The sequence below is a fragment of the Eumetopias jubatus genome, unplaced genomic scaffold (genome assembly GCF_037043125.1).
Source record: "Eumetopias jubatus isolate StellerSeaLion01/CBP00866 unplaced genomic scaffold, mEumJub1_p1.0 scaffold_16, whole genome shotgun sequence".
NCBI classification, from domain to species: Eukaryota; Metazoa; Chordata; class Mammalia; order Carnivora; family Otariidae; genus Eumetopias; species Eumetopias jubatus.
The window spans coordinates 93,037,648-93,061,941 of NW_028274822.1; the positions used below are offsets into that span (position 1 = coordinate 93,037,648).

At 55.6% G+C, this 24,294-nt stretch overlaps 1 protein-coding gene across 9 annotated transcripts in view; it reads left to right on the forward strand.

Moving 5' to 3' along the window:
- The window catches only part of EP400 (E1A binding protein p400), a 98,163-nt gene that overhangs the window by 38,160 nt on the left and 35,709 nt on the right, over positions 1–24,294 (forward strand). For 8 of the 9 annotated variants that reach the window (XM_028095830.2, XM_088019548.1, XM_028095832.2 and 5 more), the window contains 17 exons: positions 259–366; positions 1,651–1,841; positions 2,097–2,274; positions 5,247–5,383; positions 6,314–6,483; positions 6,733–6,907; positions 7,007–7,143; positions 9,331–9,517; positions 11,245–11,411; positions 12,741–12,910; positions 13,644–13,862; positions 15,920–16,084; positions 17,525–17,680; positions 18,880–18,974; positions 19,435–19,706; positions 23,152–23,354; positions 23,442–23,611. In XM_028095830.2, the coding sequence (XP_027951631.2) occupies positions 259–366; positions 1,651–1,841; positions 2,097–2,274; positions 5,247–5,383; positions 6,314–6,483; positions 6,733–6,907; positions 7,007–7,143; positions 9,331–9,517; positions 11,245–11,411; positions 12,741–12,910; positions 13,644–13,862; positions 15,920–16,084; positions 17,525–17,680; positions 18,880–18,974; positions 19,435–19,706; positions 23,152–23,354; positions 23,442–23,611 (2,900 nt within the window). The remainder of the gene's footprint in view (positions 1–258; positions 367–1,650; positions 1,842–2,096; positions 2,275–5,246; positions 5,384–6,313; positions 6,484–6,732; positions 6,908–7,006; positions 7,144–9,330; positions 9,518–11,244; positions 11,412–12,740; positions 12,911–13,643; positions 13,863–15,919; positions 16,085–17,524; positions 17,681–18,879; positions 18,975–19,434; positions 19,707–23,151; positions 23,355–23,441; positions 23,612–24,294) is intronic. The other variant, XM_088019550.1, reaches the window with a different exon arrangement.

Here is a 24,294-nt window from a genome sequence, read left to right on the forward strand (position 1 = left end):
TTATAGCTTTTACTTTTCATTTATGAGATTATTTTAGAAATCTTAAAAATTCTTTTATGAGTAAAAATTGAGTTTTTTCATGTCATGTTCAAGATTCTCATATTTATAAAGAAAGTGCCTTAGACCCAGGTATCAGTAACGGGCAATAGTTACTTTTGGAAAAAACTAACTGCAGGAGGGCTGCAGCTTTGTTTTCTTCCCAGCTGGTTGCCACTCCTGGTGTGAGCTAACCCCCTTTCTTCCCGCGATCCTTTCCAGCTGAATTGCCCCTAATCGATTTGATGAAGTTGTACGAAGGAGCTTTTCTGCCCAGTTTCCAGTGGCCGCAACCTAAGCCCGACAGTGAGGAGGCGAGTGAAGAAGAAGGTCTGTGTTGACATCTTTCAAGAACTCAGCCATAAAGCAAGAGCCAAAATATGCAGAGGAAGGGTGCTTACAACAGGGTTTAAGTCACCTTCGTTTGCTTTTGGTCTGAAGGAAGAAAAATACGTGAGCGATTATGTGGGGGTGCCTGGGCGGCTCAGTGGGTTGAGTGTCTGATGACTCTTGATCTCAGCTCAGGTCCTTGGTCTCAGGGTTGTGAGATGGAGCCCACCTTGGGCTCCATGCTTAGCGTGGACCCTACTTAAAAAAAACAAGAAGTAACGAACCATGAGAGACGATGGACTCTGAAAAACAAACTGAGGGTTCTAGAGGGGAGGGGGGTAGGGGGATGGGTTAGCCTGGTGATGGGTATTGAGGAGGGCACATTCTGCATGGAGCACTGGGTGTTATGCACAAACAGTGAATCATGGAACACTGCATCAAAAACTAATGATGTAATATATGGTGATTAACATAACAATAAAAAAATTAAAAAAATGTTAATCCTAAAAAAAAAAACCAAGAAGTAAATAAAATGAAATGAAAACATGCAAGTATGTTTAACGTGTAATTTTGTATTGCTAGGGTTTGGTTAAATTTTATGCTTTTTATTTTCATTTATTAATTTGGCACAATTATAAGAGGACTTGTAAAGGATATAGAAATATTCTTCACATTTATAAAAGTCATTGTTTTTTAGACTTAGATTTTTATTATGTATATTCAGGGTAGGCTATATTTAATGTGCTAGTTTTGAGGAGTTTATTTTACTTTGATTAGATGGTCTAAACAAATACATACCAAAAAAAGTCTATTTTTCCTTGTTTTCATTCCACTTGTTCTGATCATCAGACACAGATTCCTGTGAGCAGAGAAGCTAGGGGCTGGCAGGGCCAGAGGATGGGCTGGTGGCCTCCTTGCTTGCTGGTCCTTGGTGACGCTTGTGACTTTCCCCTTTCCTTGTGGTGGAGGGGTGGTCACTAAGCCCTTAGATGCCCATACGTCTATGGGTGATACCAGCTCCTGGTTTGCTACAGATTCTCCATCTTCACCTGACGGCTTTCCAGAGTGCTCCTATGTGTGATAGTTTCATGGGAGTTTATACCCATTGATCTGGGGAGTATTCTTCGGTATATAAAGTGGATTCAAAACAAAACAAAACAAAAATACTCCATTTGAAATATCTGGACTCTGTCAACTTTTCCCCTTTTATTTCTTTTCATAAATGATAAGTAGGCTCATAAAACTGTTGCAGCCACTGCAAATCTGTTTTTCTCTTGTTCACAGATGTGGAAGACGCCCCGGGTGATCGAGAGAGCCGGAAGGACGTGGTTCTCATAGACTCGCTGTTCATCATGGACCAGTTCAAAGCTGCGGAGAGAATGACTATTGGGAACCCTCATACAAAGGACGTCGCGGAGGTGACCGCTGTGGCCGAAGCTGTCCTGCCCAAGGGCAGTGCCCGGGTCAGCCCCACGGTGAGGCACCGAGCTGCCACGTGGGGGGCGGTGTCTTTCTGAGGCCGAGAAAAGGCTTGGTACTTCCCCATAGCTCTGTCCCAGCTGCGGAAGTTGTCAGGAAAAGTGAATACTGGCTTTGCTGCTTCTTTCACCTCTAGATCTTTTCTGTGGTGCTCTAGTAAGCTCGCCATTTGACTGATTTGACTTCACGTTGCAGAAAAATTTCGGATGATGATTTTGAGAAGTGCGTATTTGGCCCATGTGTTGCTGCAGGTGAAATTGAATGCCCCATCTCTGTTGTACGGTGCGCTCAGAGATTACCAGAAGATTGGCCTGGACTGGCTGGCCAAACTCTACCGGAAGAACCTCAATGGCATATTGGCAGATGAAGCTGGGCTTGGTAAAACAGTACAGATCATTGCTTTTTTTGCCCACCTAGCTTGCAACGAAGGTAAGAGCTTGTCTTTTTGAAGAGTGTGTACTTGCTAAGACTGCAGGCAGTGCATCTGGCATGAGGGTGGAGAGTGGCCTTTCTTTTTGCTCCTTTGCCCTGTGCTTCTGGTGCAAGACCCAAGAGAACAGAGCTCAGGAATATTCGTTGCATGAACAAGTGAAAAACTTGTTGGCAGTTAACACTAGATCGAGCAACTCACCGTTACTCAAAATCTAACACACTGTGAGGCCCACCAGGCTGTGACTGGGCTGTGTGACTCCAGGGTCCCCTGCCAGCCAACACCTGTGTGCCGAGCAGCTCTGGCCACGTGTCAGCCTTCCCCGTGCAGCAGTGGTGTGCATCCCTTGCCTCCTGGCCGGGCTCCACCACCTACAGCACTTTTGCCCCACTGCTGGGGTTCCTTAGGGGGTGCTGTCTGGACCTTGCTCGGGCTCGGCAGCTGGACTGCAGCAGACACAGAGTGCCTGCCTCCCCTGCAACGGGCTGTCCACCCCTGGACTCTTTGAACTCACATGACATTGGTCCAGGCCCCGTGGCCTCTGTATTGGCATGTTCAGGGATCTGCCCCCGCTCACGCCCTCCTCTCAGTCTGTGGGCCAGGTGCCTGCCTTGTCCCCTGCTCTGTGCCTTTGAGGCCTGTAGAAGGGCATGTGCCTGTGTCTCTAACACAGGACAGGGTCTTATATACAGGTGACCCTTGAACAACGTGGTGGTCACGGATACTGAACTCCCACACAAATAACAATCCACGTATAACTTTTGCCTTGCCCATAACTTAACTACTGATAGTTAACTGTTGACCAGAAGCTGTCCCGATAACACAAACAGGTGACTAATATGTGTTTTGTAGGTTCTACGTACTATGTAGTGTGTTCTTAGAATAAAGTCAGGGAAAAGAAAATGTCGTTAGGAATATGACAAGGAAGAGGACATACAGTACTGTACGTATCGGAAAAAAATCTGTGTGGGCTTACGTTGACCCGTGTGGTTCATACTCATGTTGTTCATGGGTCAGCTGTGGTGTTTCTCTTGCAGAGGGAGTGTTCCAGATGCAGATTGAGTGGGCTCCTGGACAGCCGACCAGAAGAGCCAACACATCTCTTCCCCTTGTGGAGTTTCACAAGCCGGGAGGGGACTCTTTAAATTAGGGAGGTGGCATCCTGCCACAGGTCTCATGGAAACCGCTGACATTCAGCAGACCTCTGAGATGGGGTGTGCAGAGGGTGATGACCACCCGCCCCGACTCGGGGAAGCTTCTTCCTCCCTCTCCCCGGGCTTGCTGCGCCTTTCCCTCACCATCACGAGCTAGCAGTGCCTCCTTTTGCCCTCTGTGTGAAAATCTTCATCAATCTCAGTCAGTTTTTTATTTTCTTTTACTTTTTCTTTATTTATTTTTAAAGATTTTATTTATTTGAGTGAGAGAGAGCATGAGTGGCAGGCAGGGGGAGAAGCAGACTCTCCACGGAGCAGGGAGCCCGATGCGGGCCTCGATCCCAGGACCCTGAACCATTCAGGCACCTCCTCAGTTTTTTTTTTTTTTTTTTTTAAAGATTTTATTTATTTTGAGAGAGAGAATGAGAGATAGCAAGAGAGGGAAGAGGGTCAAAGGGAGAAGCAGACTCCCTGCCGAGCAGGGAGCCCGATGTGGGACTCGATCCTGGGACTCCGGGATCATGACCTGAGCCAAAGGCAGTCGCTTAACCGACTGAGCCACCCAGGCGCCCTCCTCAGTTTTTAAATACAAATGGATTGACACCAGGGCTCCTTATTTTCTTGCATTAATTTGTTCCTGTTTTCTGACCTAGTGTCATGAAATTTTCAGAGTAGCACTTTAAAATCTGTTTTAATAGATACAGTTACTTCAAACTACCACCTTGTCTTACTGTCTTATTGTTTAGGTGGAAAAATTGTCCATTACTGTATGCAGAATAGTAAGAAATTGGAGGTAGCCTACATTTCCAAAAACAGGGGCTCTTAGTTCATCAGTTGAACAAATGAATGAATGAGTCCCTCAAAGTCTAGGTACCTGTCTGGTGCCCGTGCTGTTCCAGGCACCGGTCTGGGCATGAGGGTGAGGCTGTGAACAGAGCAGAGCCCCTCCCTCAGGAGGCCCAAACTGGGCCCCGACAGTGTCAGGAATAAGGGGCCTTGCAGAAAACCAAACGTGGAACAATGTTCTAAACGCTGGTTTTTAAAAAATCGTGGTTCTCCTTGGTGGAGGAAAGGGCATCTGGGGTTGATTTGCATCTCTCTTCTCGTGGTGTGTGCCTGCTAAAGAGTTTCTGCCCTCTTCCCTCTGTCTACGTCCTTGTTCACTTCCCTCTTGGGCGGTTCTTCTGTCAGCCCGGCAGGCCGTGCTCTGCGCACGAGCGGTACTGGCCACGGCCGCGTGCCCTGCATGTAGCCTTTCCAAGTCTGCCATCTTTGTCTCTCAACGTGGTGTACGTCTCCTTTACAGCACTGAAGTGGAGATTTGTCTTGTGTATATTCTAATAATTCAAAGCATTATTTTTTGAAATACTGAAGTTGAAATTGTTCATTTTGGGGTGGTTTGGGCGTGTTCTGACTGGAGGCTGAGCCAACGTGCCTCACTTGGCGGCTGCCAAGGAGGGCTCCAGGCAAGGTCCGAACGCCCAGTCAGCATGCTTCCTTCGCTTTCTGGGCACTGTTCTCATAGATGCGCGTTCTTCCCTGTGCTCACTGTGGGATTCACTGTATTTTTGAATAAATACTTTCTTCAGCCCCCACTCAGCAGCTCTTTGTTGAGCACCTGCTGTGTGTCAGGCCCCCCCGCCCCTCGGCCGCAGGTCTGGGGGTTGCGTGGTATGGAGGAGTACGCCTCCGCGTCATGCCCGGGGCCTTCCCCCGTGTACCTGCCCCACGTCTCTGCTCAGCACAGCGCCAGTTGTCCGGGCTTGTCAGATGGTTTTGGTTCAAGAGGAAAGTCCTGTCTCTTCTCTCCTTTGTAGGTAACTGGGGCCCTCACCTCGTGGTCGTGAGAGGCTGTAACATCCTCAAATGGGAGCTCGAGCTGAAGCGCTGGTGCCCTGGGCTCAAAACCCTCTTATATGTTGGCAGCCACAGAGAACTGAAAGCAAAGAGACAGGTATCTTATTTTAAACATGAAGTAAAATTGGACAGGAATGATCTTGTCTGTATAGAAGACAGATTTCAGAATGTCGAGATGTGTTTGTGTACTTGTTGTAAACCCCTGGTTTGTGAGACACTAGGCCTTCAAGGCGTTCCTAGGTTTGGAGCCCCTTGAAAGCACAGCCTGCCCCGGCGAGGAGAGCCCCATGCACACTGCTCCTCCCACGCCCGGCCACGGCCGCTTTCCTTCCAGAGCCATCCCTCCCACCTGTAGGCCCAGTGAGCGCCACAGGCGTGAGCGGGGACTTGGGGTGTGCTCCAAGTTCTGAGCCGGGGTCTCGTGAGGTGCCTCCCGTGGGAACAACCCCGTAGGGCTACAGGTGACGCGCAGGCCGGCCATGGGAGCAGAGCTGGCCGGGGTTTCTTCTTCCTGCCCTGTTCTGTCTAGCATCAGATTCTGAGTGAAAGTGTACCAGAGGCTACAGTTTTTCATTGAAAATAAACATTTGCCTCATTGTTAGACTGTTGTGTTGAGTAGTATTTACCGGAGAAGTGAGTACCTTGGGATGTAGTTTGTTTCCCTGTTTCTCGAAAGCTTACAAAGTAGTCTTGCAGCGTGGATGCTCCTGCTTTGCCGTCCCCTTCTCAGTAGTTTCCTTACTCGGGTTGCATCCCATGAAAGCTGGTTCCCCTTCATGACGCTCTCTGGTGACCTGTTTTCCAGAAACCGTAGTTCATGCCTCAGAGCACCTTCTCGGTTTGTCTTCACGAGCACTGTAGACTCCCACAGGACAAGGTCCTGAAAACACAAGCTCTGCTGTCTGACATGCGGCAGGGAGCAGGCCGTGGCGGGCGGCACGGTCAGGGGCAGGTCAGGGTAAGCGGCGGCGGGCTGTGCGCCCGGAGGGGGTGCTGCCGCAGGTGAAGCCTGTTCTATGTGCTGCAGGAGTGGACGGAGCCCAACAGCTTCAATGTGTGCATCGCGCCCTACAAGCAGTTCTTCAGGGGCTACGCGGCCTTCACGCGCGTGCGGTGGCGGTGCCTGGTCATCGACGAGATGCAGCGCGTCCGCGGCATGACCGAGAGGCACTGGGAGGCCGTGTTCACCCTGAGGAGGTCTGACCTGCATGCCCTGCTCGGGGTCCTGGGTGTGGCTGGTGGAGGGGTGCGTGTGGTCATGGGCACACCGAGCTGCTTCTCAGCTACCCAGTTCCCTTCCCCTCGCTCAGTGCGTGGGGGCCGCAGGTCCCTTCCTGGTGGCCCTGTGAGCTTGTTGTTCCTGTCCTTGAATGTCTGCACGGGAAGCGCACCTCTGGCCAGCTTCCCGGGGTGCCATGGGCGCTGTCGCCTCTCACTCTCCCACAGCCAGCAGCGCCTGCTCCTGATTGACGCGCCCCTGCACAACACCTTCCTGGAGCTCTGGACCATGGTGCACTTCCTCATCCCTGGCATCTCCAGGCCCTACCTGCACCTGCCCCTGAAGGCCCCGAATGACGAGAACCAGGACTACTACCACAAAGTGGTCATCCGGCTGCACCGGGTATGTGCGGGCGGCAGCTGCGGCGCCGTGCCCTGCTGTGGGCTGGGTGTGGTGACGTCGTCTTGGAAAGGGGACGACGCACACTGGTGTTCTTCTCAGGTGACACAGCCCTTTATCTTGAGGAGGACTAAGAGAGACGTGGAGAAGCAGCTGACGAAGAAGTACGAGCATGTGCTGAAATGCCGCCTGTCGAGTCGGCAGAAGGCCTTGTACGAGGACGTGATCTTGCAGCCCGGGTAAGCCGGCTTCGCACCTGCGGGTCCTGCCCAGCTGGGGGCGCTGGGCCTCTGCCCTCACCTGGCCGTCTGTGGGGACGGCGTCTGGAACCTGCGCTCGCCCGGGCTCCGTGTACCTGCCCAGCTGACCCAGCACCGGCCTGGCTCCCGGCCTGCTCCCTGAATTCATGGGCGAGGCTCGTGGTGTTTCAGTCGAGGCTCGCGCAGGCCGCACGTGCCGCTTGAGCGCCTGGGTCTCTCCTCCCGGGGTAGCTGCCCTGAGGCTGCACGTGCTGGTCTTGCTGCGCCCCCTGGGCGCCGTCCCCTTGTGGGCATCGCATCATCACACTCATAGCATCATCGGGACAGTGTGCGTGTGCAGAGCCTTTAGGACACGGTTTTGCCGTTCACATTGGTTTTTTTGGGTTAGGTGTGGAGAATTTTAGGACAGAACGTAAGTGTGCATTCTTACTCCCTGGTATGCTTTCCCGGTCCCTGAGAAATGGCATCAGTGGCGCTGCAGTGGCTGAGTGTTTCCGTGGATGGTAGGATCCGCAGAGCCCTCCGCGCCGGGCCGGCTGTCGGGCAGCTCCCCATCCAGGTGCTGGCTGGAGGGAGGTTAGGAAGGGCTGGGTCGGTGGAGGGCGCTGCTCTCCTGCGGAAGGAGCCCCGTGCTCGGCTGTCGGGCTCCCCTCACATTCCTTCGCCAGGAGCAGACCGCGTTCTCAGGATCTCCGGGCCATCGCTCTTCAGGGCTGGGCCATGGGCATGCTGGGCTTGCCTTGGGAGCGGGCGGGTGCCGACGTCAGTCCTGCCTGTGGATGTGGGATGCTGGTGACCGCACACCTAGGCTGTCGTGTGGCTTCTGCTCCCGATGGAGCAGTAGGAAGTGACTGTCCCCCTTCGTGTCTCTGGGCCTCTTTTCCCCTGAATCGGTCAAGTCAAATGGGAAGTGTTGAGCTTGTCTCTCCCTGAGCTCACATTAGCTCCTGACGACAGGTGTCCTCGCTGCATGTTGATGTGATGGTCTGGCTTCGTCGAGGGGGTTCTGAGCTTCACTTTGGCCACTCTGTGGTGGCCGTGTCTCATGTTCCTGCCATCGTGAGGTGCACCCTCTTCTCGGCAGACCTCGTCTCCCCCTCCCTCCTGGGGGCCCCGCAGACCTGCTGTGTGTGAGCCTCTTCCCCTCCAGGGGCTTCTCTCGGGGTCCTGGGTGTCACTTGTGCTTTAGCCTTTTGTTCGGAAGCGTGTCCTTGTACAGACAGGTGTGACTTTAGATACCCCCCCCCCCCCCCCCGCTCTCCAGAGCCGAGCTTGCGGCCTCTGTGCGCGTCTCCGCCCTGCTTAGCCCCTGTGCTGTGGCTGAGAACTGCCTGTGTGGGCTTCTGCTGGCTTTTGGCACAGCCTGCCTACCGCCGCGCTCCCCAGTGGCCCACGCTCTCCCGTGGCTGCTTGGGCTGTCCCTGGAGCGTTGCAGACCTGCTCTCCCCAGGGCGACCCCAGAGCCCTTGCTCTCTGGGCTGTCCTATCCTCTAGCACCGTAGCCCGTCGCCCTGCTGCTCACTTGGAAGGCTGGCCATTCTCTCTGCCCCCGTCTGTCCCTCCATCCCACTGCGTCTGCCCCCGGTCTCTGTGGATCAGCCTGCCTCCTGGCCTGTCCTCCACGGCTCCTTCCTCAGCTGCTGGGGGCACTGTGCCCTCCTCCTCACTTGGAGACCCTGGAGGTCTCTGCTTAGACTGTGTTGGCTGCGTGGTCCTGGTCCGCATGCGGTTAGCCCGTGTGTCTGCCTTCTTCGTGGCTGCAGGGCCGGGGCTGGCGTCCCACCCGAGGGGCCTTCCTTCCCTCAGGTCCGGTGCTCTTGCCTGGTGCCCTCCCCTGCTCCACGGCACTCAGCACCGTGGGGCGGAGATCCGTCACTGCTGTCCGCGTCGACTGTCGTCCTCCCCTGGGAGGGGAGGATCAGAGGGGGAGCTGCGTGCCCATCTGACCCCCACTGCTGGCTCCCTGGCCCCCCAGCCTGTTCCGGGGGGACAGTGAGTGAGTCGGAGAGCCAGAGCCACCTGGAGGGCAGTTGGGACGTGAGCGTTGTGAGAGAACTCATTACTAAAGCAGAGCTGGGGAGAGCGAGGCAGTTGTGTGCTCTGGACTCAGCAGCGCACACAGTACGCACGCTGATGGTAGCGCTGGTGTTTTTTTCCTGAGAGCAGAACCCAGGAGGCGCTGAAGAGTGGGCACTTTGTGGACGTGCTGAGCATCCTGCTGCGGCTGCAGAGGATCTGCAACCACCCTGGGCTCGTGGAGCCCCGGCTCCCGGAGTCATCCTACACGGCGGGGCCACTGCAGTACCGCTCTGCCTCCCTCATCCTCAAGGCGCTCGACGGAGACTCCTGGAAGGTACGTGTCTCCCCGACGTCGGTTCCACACAAGTTGCAGCTACCGTGGTTCCGGGAGGTTGCTTTCCACGTGCTCATCCTGTGTTTTGGAATCACCTGGTGCTGGGTGGCCTTCGGCTGACACGGGGTCTGCATCTGCAGTTGGCCCGAGCGGGGGGACAAGCCACGGCTCGGAAATAGCAGGGGAGGGGTTCCTAGTATCGCATGTGCTGTCGGAGCATGGGAAACGGCATGGCGTGCGGGCTGTTTGGAGGGGAGCTTGGTCCCCACCACGGTGAGGCCTGTTGAGGACACGTGGGTGTCTCAGTGAGCGCCGTCACGGGCCACTCTCAGGTCTTCGGTGAGGTCCTCTTCCTGAATTGTGCGCGTTTGCGGGGCCCTGATATGTGTTCTGGGCCCAGAGCCCTTGTGTCCCCCGGCCCCCACACTGGCTGGGGGGCTTTGGGCGGAGCGCCCTCAGGACAGGGACAGTCGTGCGCTTCCATGGCCGTTGTGTGTGTTGAATCCATGGGAAGAACCTTACGTGTGCCTGGCTTCCGAGAACTCAGTGTGTGTTAAGTCGTGGTGTTTGTTGTCATTTGTTCGGCAAGCCTTGAGGTGTGCTGGGTGTCCAATAGTTTTCCAGCCACTGGGACAGCAGTGAGAAGACAGCTGAACCTGCCTGCATTCATCACCGCCGATTCCGGAATATTCCGTCATTGCCAAGAGAGAACCCACAGACATGAGCCATCCCTCCCGTTCCCCTGTCCCGCCCCTCCCTGCCCCAGGCAGCCCCGTACCTGACCTGCCTCGTGAGTCCACCTCTCCTGGACTTTGCGTACAGATGGAATCCCTCACCACGTGGTCCTTGTGTCTGGCTTACTTCAGGGAGCGTAGTGCTTTCGGCATCCGGGTTGTGGCGTGTGTCCCGACCTCCCTCCTTTCTAAGGCTGACTCGTGTTCTCTGGTGCGGAAGGGTCATGTTGATCTGGTCATCAGTTAACGGACTTGGGTTGTTTCCACATTTTGGCCATTGTGAGTAGTGTCACTGCAGACGTTGATGGACTAGCTTTGTGTAGACATAGGTTCCATATTTCTTGTGCACATATCTAGACGTGGAATCGTAGGGTCATGTGCCTACTCCATGTTTAACCTTTTGAAGATCGGTCGGGCGGTTTTCACACCCCCACACGTGTACAAGGACACAGGAGGGCTCGTCAGCACCTGCCGTCGTCGTCCCCTTTGATGCTCAACGTCGCGGCGGGAGTGCGACTGCACTTTCTCGTTAGAAAAGCACTTGTGGGGCTGCTGGGCATGCGGGGCGTCTGCCCCAGCTGGGGATTCAGGCAGTGTGTCCTGCCCGTTGGAATGCACGTCCCCACGGCTCTGGACCGAGTGACATGTCGCGTGCCCACCTCTGCTTCCCTGTTACGCATGGGTCTCTCCCCCAAGGCGCCCCTTGTCGACGTGGCCTGGCTCTCGCGCTGTCCGGAACCCCCTCCCTGTCTGCCGAGTCCAGTCTCTCTCCAAGCATTGCCTTCTCCATTCACAGCTGCCACGTGGGGTGCTCCTAACAATGGGGACACTGAGGCATGCTGTGGTCCAGCAGCCTGCCTGAGCCCTGGAATGGCGTCAGGGCGCATCCCAGGGGGCAGGGCTGTGCAGGCCTGGCCGTCCTATCAGGAATGTGCTTGGGTTCCCATTTTCCTCCAGTCTCCCAGAGCAAAACTTTGCTGTTTTTCTCCTTAGGAAACAGATCTCTCTATATTTGATCTTATCGGCTTAGAGAATAAAATGACTCGCCACGAAGCAGAATTGCTGTGTAAGAAGAAGGTGACACGGAAACTCATGGACGAGCTGTTCACTGCGCCACCCCCGCCAGGCAGGCCAGCAGCCCTGAGACTGAAGCCCAGCAGGTGTGTGGCCTGGAGCGTTGCCTCCTGCTCACCAGAGTCCCCACCTGGGTTCTGGCTGGCCCTGAATCAGCCGTGGGCTCGGTGATGTTCCCCTCCCTGGAAGGACCCAGCCCCACAGCCCCTCACGGAGAGCTGGGATGTGTGGCGGGAGCTCACACGAGGACCCGGCTGTGGCTGGGTGGGGGGGAAGAAACGGCCATCCTCTCACTGGGTTGCCTGCTTCTGGAATCTCTGCTGGTGTCCCTAGTGTCTGTGGGGCAGCTCATTGCATGTGGCCTGTGTGGGCAGTCTGCACCCCGGGTGGGACGGTGTGGCCCCTCGGCCTCCTAAGGGACAGCCTGGCGGTGCTGGTGAAGCAGCCCCGGGATGCGGGAGGTGTGGGAGGGGTGTGTGTGGGGAGGAGGTCTGGCTGCTCTGCCCGGTGTATGCTCTGGTGGCCGCTGTCTCCGGGCAAGGGTGCACTCTGGGTGGTGGGCAGAGGGCTCCACCCCTGACAGCAGCACGGGGACTTCTGAAGGACACCGGAGTTTGTAGGTGCCACCTGGCTGGGAGGGGCAGAACGCATGAAATGATGAAGTGGAAATAAATGACTTAGTAAGATAGGTTAAATCCAGCAAGTTGGAAATACAGAACATCTCACGGTTGGGTTGAAAATGAGAAAGAAACAAGAAAAGAGAAGTTTAGAGAGAAGGGGCCAGCTGTGCAGATTGTTGCCCATTGCCATTGCCTGTTGTGCACGTGCCCTCCCCACCACCGTCCGCCTGACACTCGTGGGGGCCTGCAGTGCTCCGTTAGATCCGCACGTGTGCCGGTGGGGCTGCGGCTCTCCTGGGCCGGCCTGATTCCAGGTCGTCGGCTTTCTCCTGGCTGTTTCTAGCTGGTGCCTGGCATGGGGGAGTTGAAAATAGACAATTCCTGCCATTACGGTTTTCCAGGTAAAAAGATTCTAAAGAGTGTTGGGTGGTAACACCCGAAACAGCGACCATGGGCGTGAGTCCCCGCTGGTGGTGTTAGCCCATCGCCTTCAAGGCGCCGATACCACTTCCAGCCACCGTGACATGTGCTGTCTTGTCACTTGATTGTTGGATGTGGCTTCCTGCCCACTCCACTTGCATTGTACGCAGTAGCGCCGTGTCCCCCAGCTTCGGGGTAGACGTTGCCACTTTGTGTCCCGAGGGTGGTCAGCACCTCCCCCGGACCTGTGCTGAGCTTCTCGGTGCCTGTCTGGAGACCCAGCCCCTCTCTGAGCTGCACCGGGAGTCAGGACCGTCACCATCTCTGGCAGCCCAAGCCCCCCGTGTCTCAGTGGCGCACACGCCTTCTTGCCAGGTTGTTTCAGCCCGTGCAGTATGGCCAGAAGCCCGAGGGTCGCACCGTGGCTTTCCCCAGCACACACCCACCCCGGACAGCAGCCTCTGCCACAGCCACGGCCACTCCGCAGGGCCACGTGCGAGGACGGCCACCGATTGCCACGTTCTCTGCAAATCCAGATGCAAAAGGTATGCCTCACGTGCTGGCGTGCCCTCGGGGTTACCGAGGGTGTTTGTGGATGGAGCGTCTGGCACTTCCCCTGCCCCTGGGGACAGGCTGCCTGCTCCAGACTACACCTCACGTGGCTCACCCAGGAGTTTCAGGCCTTTTGGTTTGTTGAAACTGGAGTTTTTCCCCGAACAAGACGCTGCAGTCTTGGTCGAGTCGCTGTTGGCATGCTGCTGAAGGTGAGCCTCGGCAAAGGCTCTGTTACGCAGGGACGTGCGTGTCCGACTGTGCATGGGAGCTCAGGAAGGCTGCTCTCGAGTGTGGGGCCCCACTTGCACGTAGCCCGACTGTCACTGTGAAGAAGGGTAGGGCTGACTGGCAGAAGGTAACGGGATGGTGTTCCAGCCTCCGTCACTGGCTCCTACGCGTCCGGCCCGCCGTGCACGTGCAGCGCTGCCCCGGGCGTGCGGGTGGGGTGCAGCCCCGTCGGACCGGCTGGCTCCCAGCACTCCGTGCCCTGCGGAAGCGGATTGCGTGGCCTGCTGATGAACTCAGAGAACACCGCACAGCAGATAGAGAAAGTTCCATTTCACCCCATAAACCACCCCCCCACCCCTTTTTTTAAGAGAGGGTTTCTCATCTGAGAGACTTTAATGAAATGTTTGTTTTGTTTCTTTGAAATTCGGGTTTAAAATACTGCATTTCGTGAAGAACCTCTAACGGCTTTGCACAAACAAACCTTATCGATTGCAGTGGCGGCAGCCCCGTTTCAGACCTCCCAGGCCTCCACCGGCGCTCCCGCTCCGAGACAGCCGCCCGCCTCGACCTCCAGCGCAGCACCTAGCCCAGCCCATCCTGCGAAACCGCGGGCCCCGCCCCCGCCCCCGCCCCAGGCCCCCTCGCACCCGGCGGGGCAGAGCGCGCTGCCTCAGGGGCTGGTGCTCACCTCGCAGGCTCAGGCGCGCCTGCCCAGTAAGTGGCCTCGCCCCTCCCGGTTCTGCCACGTCTTTGCCACGGGAAGTTGTGTTCCGATCAGCGTGTGTAAAGAGCCTTGCTGTCCACTCCCTTTGTCTCCCTAACCCCACGCCCGGGCTCTGCCTTTCGCCACGCTGTCGTTTCTGGCCCTAGGTGTGCAGAGGGACGCCCTCTGCAGGGCCAGCGTCAGGGCCCTGTCCTCCTCTGCCCTTTCTCCTGACCCCCGGACATCAGCTCTGCTTTCCTCCCGCGCATGCTCTGCTGGTGTGCTGACCGCCTCACTTGTCCTTAGTGTCAGCCAGAGGCTGGTTCCGTCGGCCACGGGGCTCAGCCCGGGGAGCAGGTGGTACTCAGGCGAGAGCACGTAATGTCCTCGCCAGCGAGGGAACCGGTGCCGGTTGTTAAAAACCACGACTTGTTTTGATTCTTTCGCTTATGATCACATTGAAGCCTGGAGTGAATTCCTGCTCAGCTGAGACGTCTCATAATAAATTGGTGATGAAAACGTCACAATATTACTACATTTCCTTAGGTCTTTTTACTGTGACCAGTGTCATTAGCATATTTGCATATCTTTCATGTGCCCCTGCTGATCGGGCTGTAGGGAAGTGCCCTTAGGCAGACGGTCGTAGGCACCGTTTCTCAGACGTCCCCTCGAGCACTTCGTTGGTGGCTGTGACCAGTGTGTGGAGGTCTCTCTGGGAAGCTGGGGGGCGGATGTCACGGGGAGACCCCGAGTTCGGGCTAGTCTATTGTGACGAGACCTTGCTGCTTCCACTGCCAGGGAGTGAAGAGTTACAGTCCTGCTGGCTGCCTGGGGGAGGGAGCCCCTGCACGGGTGACATTTCTGTTTGCCAGGGACAGCTGTTGCAGGGGCCGTGCCATGGGAGCTGAGCTCGGGCAGAGCCCCCTGCTGCCCTTCGCTCTGTGTGGACGGAGCAGGGCTGGGGACTCTGTGCACACGCACGTCCCGGTGCCTCCTGTCGTCCCTCCTGTGCACAGCTTCGGGGGGCAGGGCCTCTGGGTTTCTTCCTGGTCTTCTGCTAACTGTTCTCTGTATGGTGTCACTAGTCATTCTGGCATGGATTTCTTTGAGGGGAGCGTTTATATTCCACTATCAGCCATTGGGGGGCAGAACGCTGTACCCCTGGCGTTCACTCAGCGCCTTCAGGTAGTACCTTTCTGAGCCGAGTGCACAGGACTCCATCCGAGTTATGTTTTCACAAACGATGTGTTAAGCAGTGTCGAGTCTGGCATTTGTTCAGTCAGCGTTCTAGATCGAATCCTACAGTCTAGTCCAAGTTAGTGGGAACCTTTATCTCTTACAGCCACGTTTGTGTGATGTGTTTACGCTAGTGACCCGTTCTCTTACACTCGGAGGGGTATAATCTTGTGTACCTCTGTGCACTGAATTGGACACGTACTTTTTCACATTTTGAAAGTTTTCTAAAGAGGTTGATATTAGAGGGGTGCCTGGGTGGCTCAGTTGGTTAAGCGACTGCCTTCGGCTCAGGTCATGATCCTGGAGTCCCAGGATCGAGTCCCGCATCTGGGCTCCCTGCTCAGCGGGGAGTCTGCTTCTCCCTCTGACCCTCTCCGCTCTCATGTGTGCTCGCTCGCTCTCTGTCATTCTCTCTCTCTGTCAAATAAATAAAATCTTAAAAAAAAAACAAACAAAAAAAAGAGGTTGATACTTAGTATATGATAGTTCCAAGGTATATTACAAATAGATTTCTGCTGTATTTGACGTTTGCTGCTTTTTCATTGGTTGGAGAGAAAAGTAAAAGGTTGGTAGTTTGGTTAATTAAGATCTGATATCGAAAATCTCTACCAGTTCTGATTAAATAAATTAACCATTAAGATCCAATATTAATTTTCTCTTTTCTATTAAAATGATTATTTTCTGAAAGCGTTAGGAAGCAATACCTAAGAAACGTTTCCATGACGCTTCCATTTACCGCAGACGGTCATTCTGGACGACGAATGGTCGTCAGTAGAACAGTTGCAGACTTCTCCCAGAGGTTTTAATCCCGTCTTCCTCTGCATTTCCGCAGGTGGGGAGGTGGTCAAAATAGCCCAGCTGGCTTCCCTGGCGGGGCCGCAGAGCCGGGTCGCCCAGCCAGAGACCCCGGTGACACTGCAGTTCCAGGGGAACAAGTTCACCTTGTCGCACAGCCAGCTTCGGCAGCTCACCGCCGGCCAGCCCCTACAGCTGCAAGGTAGGGGACAGCGCCCCGTGCCCTGCTTTCGGCCTGGTCTCTCCCCTGCCACTGCCACTCGGGCGCGTCAGGCAGCCCTGGGAGCTCAGGTGCCTCACCTGGAGACGGCCTGCATGAGCCTTCCCTTGTGGGGTGTTGAGAGGGCCGGCCGGGCAACAAGCAAAGCACCTGCTTGCCTGTGGTGGACGTGTGCTGTGTAGCTGGTAGTTTTTTTTTTGACAAAACAGGTTCTTTGGAAATGTTGCTCATTTTTATATTTTTTTATTTTTATACTCTTTTAAGTAAGTTCTGTGCCTGGTGTGGGGCTTGAACTCACGACCCCGAGATCAGGAGTCATAGACTCCACTGGCTAAGCCAGCCAGGTGCCCCAAATATTCCCTATTTTTAAAATCAAGATAGAGTTATTTGTTACTTTTTAATTTTAGCGTGAAATAACTTGTCCTAGAACCACCACAGGACTAGCAAATTATGTAGAAGCTGTGTTCTTTCATGTACAGGTTTTACAGCATTGATGCCTAGATCAAAGCCTCTCAGGCCTCTGTCTGCGCATGACGTATTCCTGTGGTAACTGCTTTCAACTGCTTTGTCAGAAGATGGGCAGTCCGAGGGGCACCCTGGGATTAGCCCTAAGTGACTGGATGGTAGCGGCTTAGAGCTTGAGCCCCCCTTGGCTGTGGGCGTAGGCCACACGTGGCACCCACAGCAGCACCCCCGGGACGGGGTGTGAGCCACGCTTGTAAGCCCACACTGGGACGCTCCGTACGGGCGCTGGAAGGTCACACACACCGGAGTGGAGGCCCCAGGAAGCCTGCAGCAAAGACAGCTTGTAATTTGGCCTAATTCCCTGTTCTTTCAGTTTTCTGGCCACAGGGGTAAGGCCATCTGTCTATACCTCCGGCAGGCTCTGCTTTGCGCGGAACCCGGCATGGGGACGTTCCTCCAGAGTAAACGATGTCAGACTTCGTCACACAAAAGGCGGAACGTGGCTCCTTAATTAAACTAAGTGCGGAGAGAGCTGAGCTTTGAGGCTAGAGGGCGTGTTTGGACGTTCCTTCATCGGCTTCACGGGCCAGCCGGTACCACGTGTGATCCAGAGCTGGGACTCTTGCCCTGGCACTGGCTTGGGGCCTCAGGCAGGCCTGACAGACCCATCCTGGGTGCCTACTGCATTGCCCGAAGTCAGGAAGAGCAAAGAATAGAGGAGCATTTTCTTGACTTTAAGTAGAAGGGACTGTGTTCCTTAGTTTTCCATTAACTGTCAATGAAATACTCTCATTTTTTTCAAGTAACTGAACTCTGTGCTGCCTTGTTGGAGTAAATCTGAATTTGGATGTTTGGTTTGTGGCTTCATTTGTTCCTGTGTGTTTGGATGGGCTGCGTGTAGCAGGTAGGAGGCGGCACGCGCAGCCCGTGACCCTCTCGGTGCTCTTGTGATTGCAGGCAGCGTTCTTCAGATTGTATCTGCCCCAGGGCAGCCGTACCTGCGACCGCCGGGCCCGGTGGTGGTGCAGACCATGTCTCAGGCGGGCGCCCTCAACGCCCTGGGAAGCAAGCCCCCGACCGGCGGCCCAGGCCCGGCCCCCGTGACCGCGCCAGGTAGAGTGTCCTGAGCGGGAACACTTACGCGTTGAAGCTTCTTTCTGTGAGACTTTGCTTCTAAGGTAACAGGGAGCTGTTTATGACTTGTGCCCGTGGCTACGTCTCAGAAGCTGCAAATCCCGCTGGGACGGTCTCTGCTCTCCGCAGACGGGCCACTGTCAGCCTGGTCTGTTTTCTCTCTCCTTTCCCTCTGAGAGGAATCTGGAATATGACTGGTCTCCACTCGCCTAGAGTTTTTTCTTTTTGTTCTGACAAGAAGCTTGGAATCATGAGAAATTTGGTTTGCTAAGGTCACACGGACATTTAGTGAGCGTGCTAGAATTTCCCCCGGGACAGGTAATGGGACAGGATTTGGGCCCTTCTCCATCTGGCCCGTCCATGGCCTGCTTCCCACCGCGGTCTGGCCCTCCCAGACATGCCTAGCCTCGTGCGGTCTGCTGAGGAGGTTGGGCAGGCGGGTGGGGTTCGTGGGTGGAAGCAGCAGGGGGACCCCTCCTGACCCGAAGCCCTTGTCCCTGCTCAGCCCCGGTCTCTGTCTTGTCTGTGGGGACACTGGGTGGGGCCGTGCCGTGGGGTCTGGAGGGCAGCACTTCTGTGTTCTAGCCGTGGCGCGCGTTTCCACCCGTGGCTGGTTCTGTTCTCCAGGCCCCCTCCCACCCCACCAGAGCTGCTGCTGGCGCCTGTCCCCCCAAGGCAGTAGCCACCTCCCCCGCCCCCAGCTGTCCCCCGAAGGGGCTGTCTCACCCCAGGCCCCGCCAGTCCTCAGTGCCTCCCGTGCAGTCTGTCAGAACACGCGGCTGGCCTGGCTGCTGGCAGTGGGCCGCTGGGGTGCGGCGACGGCCCCATCCTGCTTTGGAGGACGCGGGCAACGCCAACCCTGCTGGGGGCAGGCGGGCAGGTGGAGTCCAGGGCATGTGTGGGCATGTGTGCGTGGCCACGTGGCTGCAGCGCTGTGTGGTAGGCATTGAGGATGATCTCGGGCCTCAGGTGTGCGTGCTTCCTCTGAGCGCACTGGGCACTCACCAGTGGAGAGAGACAGGCCCATGGCTCGGATGACGGCCGGAGAGCGGAGTGCTTTGCGGGCGGGCCTGAGTGATGAGGGCTTGAGTCAATGCGTTGTGAGAGCGAGCTGCCCGAGGACGGGTCTGCAGAGCCACCGTAGCTTTGCGTTCCATCTCCTCCCTCTTGCTTTGCAGTTGGTGTGCCTGGGCGAGTGGCGGTCAATCCCTTGGCTGCTGGAGAACCTGGAATGGCCCCCAAACCAGCCTCGCCTGTTGGAGGGCCAACCCAGGTATGGCCCCTACCCACACTGGCACCGTGTGGGGCCCGGGCCCCTCCTGCACCCGTGGAAGTTGTTTTTCAGAAGCTGCTTGTTGGGGGGACGGTTGTGATATTTAATGGTGTTGTCGACGTACATGCCTTTGAAAGCACATCATCCCTCTGAATCCCAGAATTTGACTTTAAGAGCACATTTCATAACAAAGGAAACTGGGTTTCGTGGTTACAGAAATTCTCTTCCACGTTTTACGTTTTCATATCCATCTCCCCGGCATTAGAAATCTCACCGTGTCTGGAGAGAGGCTCTTCAGTTAGAGACACACATTGAGGCACACAGATGCCTCCTTCCTGTGGCGGTCTGCCGTAGAAGGGGACACGGGTGTCTCAGGGTCACCGTGCGCGAGTGACACCACGGGGCTTGGCGAGACCAGGCCCTGGGCCTCAGTGACCATTTTTAACACTTTCCCACGAAGGAGGAGAAGAGCAGACTTCTGAAAGAGCGACTGGACCAGATCTACTTTGTCAACGAGCGGCGCTGCTCGCGAGCCCCCGTCTATGGCAGAGATTTGCTGCGAATTTGTTCCGTGGTCAGCCGAGAACAGACACCTTGGCCCGGGGCTTCTGACAGCAGTCAGCGGAAGGGTGCCGGGCCAGCGAGCGCTCACACGTCGCCCTCAAATGGTCAGAAGGACCTGATTTTGACGCTGGCCCAACGGCAAGCCTGCCTGCAGGATGTCATCGACAGGTAGGGCAGCCTGCGTGTGTGCCTGCGCTTCGCTCTCCTCCACAGGCTCCCGCGGGCCTCCGGCACTGCTTGTCGTCCTGTCACGGAGTCTGTTCCCGTCACCTTCTCTGCGAGCTATTCTCAGACGTCTGTCTTGAGTCATTTCCTGGGTCTTCAGCTTTGGCACCGGCCCGTTTTTCCACCCTCCGGGAGGGCTTTGTTTCCTGAGGTGGCTTTCTTTTCCCCTGGGCACTGGGCCGGTCCCTGGACAGCACTTGGGTGAACGTTGGCTGGCCTGGGTACATTCTGGGTACGTGGAACAGACCACTGTGTGGTTGATGAGTTTCTCCATGTTCTTTTAAAGGAACATTTTATTTAAAAACCACATGAAAAACTTCACATTGCATGGTGAGAAACGTGTATTTAAGAGTTAAATTCAGAAACTAGCTCTAGGAGAGAAAACAAAAACAGAGATGCTATTGGGCCAGCCCCGCCCCCCGCCCACCGTGCGTCTTGGCTTCCTCTTTGCCCCACCTAGTGTCGATGCTGTTTGCACTCCGTTCCCTGCTTTGAGCACAGGTCAGGTCCAGCCCGAGGATGGGTTTTCTTTCCCTCTTCTGCTCTGTGCACGTGGCCGAGTGTTTATCGTGGGGACCCGGCAGCGCTCCTGTGGCCCGGCTCGCATCCACCGCATTAGCGCGCAGAGCCCTCCTGCTGCCCTGAAGCCCTGTGCTCCGCCTGGTCGCCCCTCCCCATGAAACCCTGGTAACCGGCAACCTCTTTACTATCCCCTAGCAGTGCCTTTTCCAGAGTCGTATCGGCTGCGGACTCTTCAGATGGGCTTCTTTCTCTCAGCGAGGAGCGGTGAAGTTTCCTCCATAGCTTTCTGTGGCTTGACGGCCATTTCTTTTTAGCTCCCAATAACGCTCCCTTCTCCGGATGCGCCCGTCTGTCCATCACGTACTGAGGAATGTCTTGGTTCCTTCCAAGTGTCGGCAGTCACGGACGAAGCTGCTGTAAACGTCCATGTGTAGGTTTTTGTGTGAACGTAAATTTCAGTCCCTTTGAATAAAACCCAGAAGCGTGACTGTGCGATCATCTGGTGGGAGTGTGTTTCGCTTTGTAGGAGATGGTCCAGCAGACGAGCTGAGTGCGCCCTTCTGCACCCCCAGCAGCAGCAGCAGCAGCGAGCGCCCCTGCAGCCCCTCGTCACGTCCCTGTGGTCCGTGCTGCGGGTCCTGGCCGTTCTCACACGCGTGCAGCGGTGTCTCATGGCTGTTGTGATCTGCGTTTCCTGGAGGGCATACCACGCGGAGCCTGTTTTCGTAGCTTTTTGCCACGTGCGTCTCTTTTTTGGAGAGGTGTCTGTTAGGGTTTTTGGCCCATTTTTTAAACGGGTTTTCTTTCTATTGTTGGGTTTTAAGAGTTCTTTGTGTGTTTTGGATGACAGTCCTTTGTCAGAGGTGTTTTCCACACTTTCTCTTCATCTGTGGCTTGTCTCCTCGTGTCATTGGCTTTCACACGGTGGAAGCGTTTAGGTTTGCTGAAGTCCAGCCCTCTGTCCTCCCACGGGCCATGCCATCGGGGTTAGGCCTGGAAAGTCATCTTTGCCTGCCCCTCTCTCCGGGCCCTGGTCACCCGGGCTCGCCCTGCGTCCTCTTCTGGGGGCCCCTTGGCTGCGTCCCCTTTAGATCCACGGTCCAGTCTGAGTTGGTGTTTGTGAAGGGACTAGGTCTGTGTCTAGATTCATTTTTCCCCCATTTAAAGACTCTCGTATTTCAGAAAATCTTCAGATGTGTGTAAGCAGGATAACGCAGTGAGCCCCAGTGTACCCATAGCCCACTTTCAACACTTACAGTCTTGTTTTACCTGCTGACTGCCCCGAGGCACAGACTATTTACAGCAAGTTCCGGACAAACACGAGTTCCTGTATAAGATTTTGTTCTGCTCTGAAAGAAACACAGTCGCCGTACCATTATCACACTTAAAAAAAAGAACAGTTTTTAATACCGTTAAGCGTCTGTTCCACACGCACGGTTTTGGTTGTCTCATAAATGTTTTTATGGTTCACATTAAAATCACAGTAAAGTAAATACGTAGCAGTTGACTGATACATGTCGTGTAGCTCCTAATCTGTAGATTGTGCTTCTAGCTTGCCTTTTTTTTCCCCTTGCTATTTATTTGTTGAGGAAACCTGGTGGTTTTCCCTGTAGAATTTCCCAGAATCTGGATTTGCTGAATTGGTTGCTCAAGGTATGATCTGACATGTTGCTTTGTTCCCCGTGTTGTCTGTAAATTGCTGGATTCAGAGGCTTGATCAAATTTATGTTGGTTGGTGGTTATTTGGGGTTTCTTGGGTAGCGCTGTTAGGAAGCCAGGATGTCTGGCTGAGTCTTTCACGCTCGTGTGTTTGCGTGTGGGTGTCCACTTGTTCCAGCACCACTTGTTGAGAGATAGTCTCCGCTCTGTTGGGAGAGCTGAGGTGACTGTCCCTCTCTCCGGGCCCTCCATCCTATCTGTTGGCCTGTTCCCTCACCAGCACCGCGTTGTCTCGATGATCCCTGTGCCTTTACAGAGAGACCCGGTGCCAGGCAGTGTCCCTTGTCCAGCTTTGTTCTCGTTCGGTATTGTGTGGGCCTTCCGGCCTGTGGCTTTTCCATGTTAGCCTTAGGTTCAGTGTGTTGGTAATCTACCGAGTAACTGGCTGAAGTTTGGATTAGGATTACACCAAATGTTTAGGTCAGGTTGGGAAGAACGGACGTGTTGGCCGTGTGGACTCTTCAGATCAGTGAACGTGGAATTGCTCTCCATTTATTTAGTGCTTTGATTTTGTCCACCCATGTTTTGGGGCTAGATGGCCTTTTTGTTTGCATGTGGTAGGGAGCAAGTCAGGGAAACGCAGCTTGAGCTGACCTCCAGAGTGAGGCTGTCCTGGCGTGGGTGGCATCCAGAGTTCTGGAGGGCATGTGTCACATGCTGTAATGGCCCATCCGAGTCGTCATTGTGCTGCTCTCAGCAGGGCCCCTTCCTGCTAAGTCTGGCTTCCCTCCTGGTGGCACAGTGGCTGTACCAGCTCTGGGGTTCGTATTCTCCCCCCAGACCATCCTGGAGACGCAGCACCTGCACCCCCAGATTCCCATCAGAACACACGAGTTTCATGGGGAATGCGCCATCTCTGCGCCCTTTCCTGCAGTCTCTGGGGGTGCCCTGCGCTGATTGTTTCCATCTGGGGGGTGGTTGTTGGCCAGGACTGGCGGGACCCACTCCCATGGTTGCTGTGATGGATGGTGTGGGCCAGCAGCCATGTCACCCCGGTGGTGACTGTAATTAGGCACCCTGGCTTTTCTGACCATTCCACCATTGGAAGTTTCTGCCCGCTTCCTTCTTGAGCTGTTGCTTCCTGAGATGAGCTGCTGGTGGAGACGCTGTGGGCAGCGTGTGCGACACAGTGCTTTCTGCTTCTCAGGGTGGTGTGTGTGATTCCTCCGGTGGTGGCTGCACCCCCGTCCTTGTGGGTGGCGAGGCCGCCATCCCTCTACAGCCACAGGATGAGGATCTTGAGGCACTGCCTGAGAGAGCACACGGCTCCCTATGCGCAGCAGCTGCAGCGGATGACCGCCCTGCGCTCCCTCCGGTTTCCTGAGCTCAGATTGGTCCAGTTTGACTCAGGTACTGCGGGGCTCCCGTCTGCGCTGGCCTTGAGGTTGGCCTTCCTTGCCTTGGGTTGTGAGAAACCTGATGTTGTCCACTCCGTAGGAAAGCTCGAAGCTTTAGCCATCTTACTTCAGAAGTTGAAGTCTGAAGGACGTCGAGTGCTGATCTTGTCACAGATGGTTCTCATGCTGGACATTTTAGAAATGTTCTTGAACTTCCATTACCTCACCTACATCAGGATCGATGAAAACGCCAATAGCGAGCAACGGCAGGTAAGGAAGAGGGGGTTTCCTTTGTTCCCGTCGACGGTGCAGTGTCGTTCGCATGAATCTGCACTCTCTGCCCTGGCTTCTCAGAGCCGTGTGAGCGCTGGGCTGTGTTCGGCCCTTCGGAATGAGGGGAGGGGCCGCTCCACGTCCTTGGGCTCTAGCGAGTCTGCAGCCCGTGCGTCTTGTTACGGGGTGCGCGCTGTTACCGGGGCGTGGTGGCCTGCGGCCATAGGGAGCAGGTCGGCGCGCTTGAGGCGCAGCCAGGGGGTGAGAGCGTGGGCGCAGCCCCCACGAGGCACCCTGTGAGAAATGCAGGTCACATGGCGTGCCCCTGTCACTTGTCAGAGTGGCTAAGGTGCGTTGCTTGGGTCAGCACAGCGAGATGAGTGATCTCAGGCCCTCCTGGACGGCGTGAAGCTGCACAGCTTTCTAGGAGTCAGGCTGATGGTGTGGGGCGTGCGGCTCCACCGCTCCTCCCTGGAGCCATGCACACATGCGGCCGCAGAATGGGTCGCTAGGTCGTGCGTGCGCCGTGCTGCTGGGTGGCGCCGTCCCGAGCGGCCGTGGGCTGGACTGCATGGCGGTCATTAGAGCGCTCAGCATGGGGTGTAGTGGCACAAGCAGAACGCTCCTGCCGGAAGCAGGCTGCCAGCCCGTGTGAGCCCACACGCGCGCACACCCAGAGG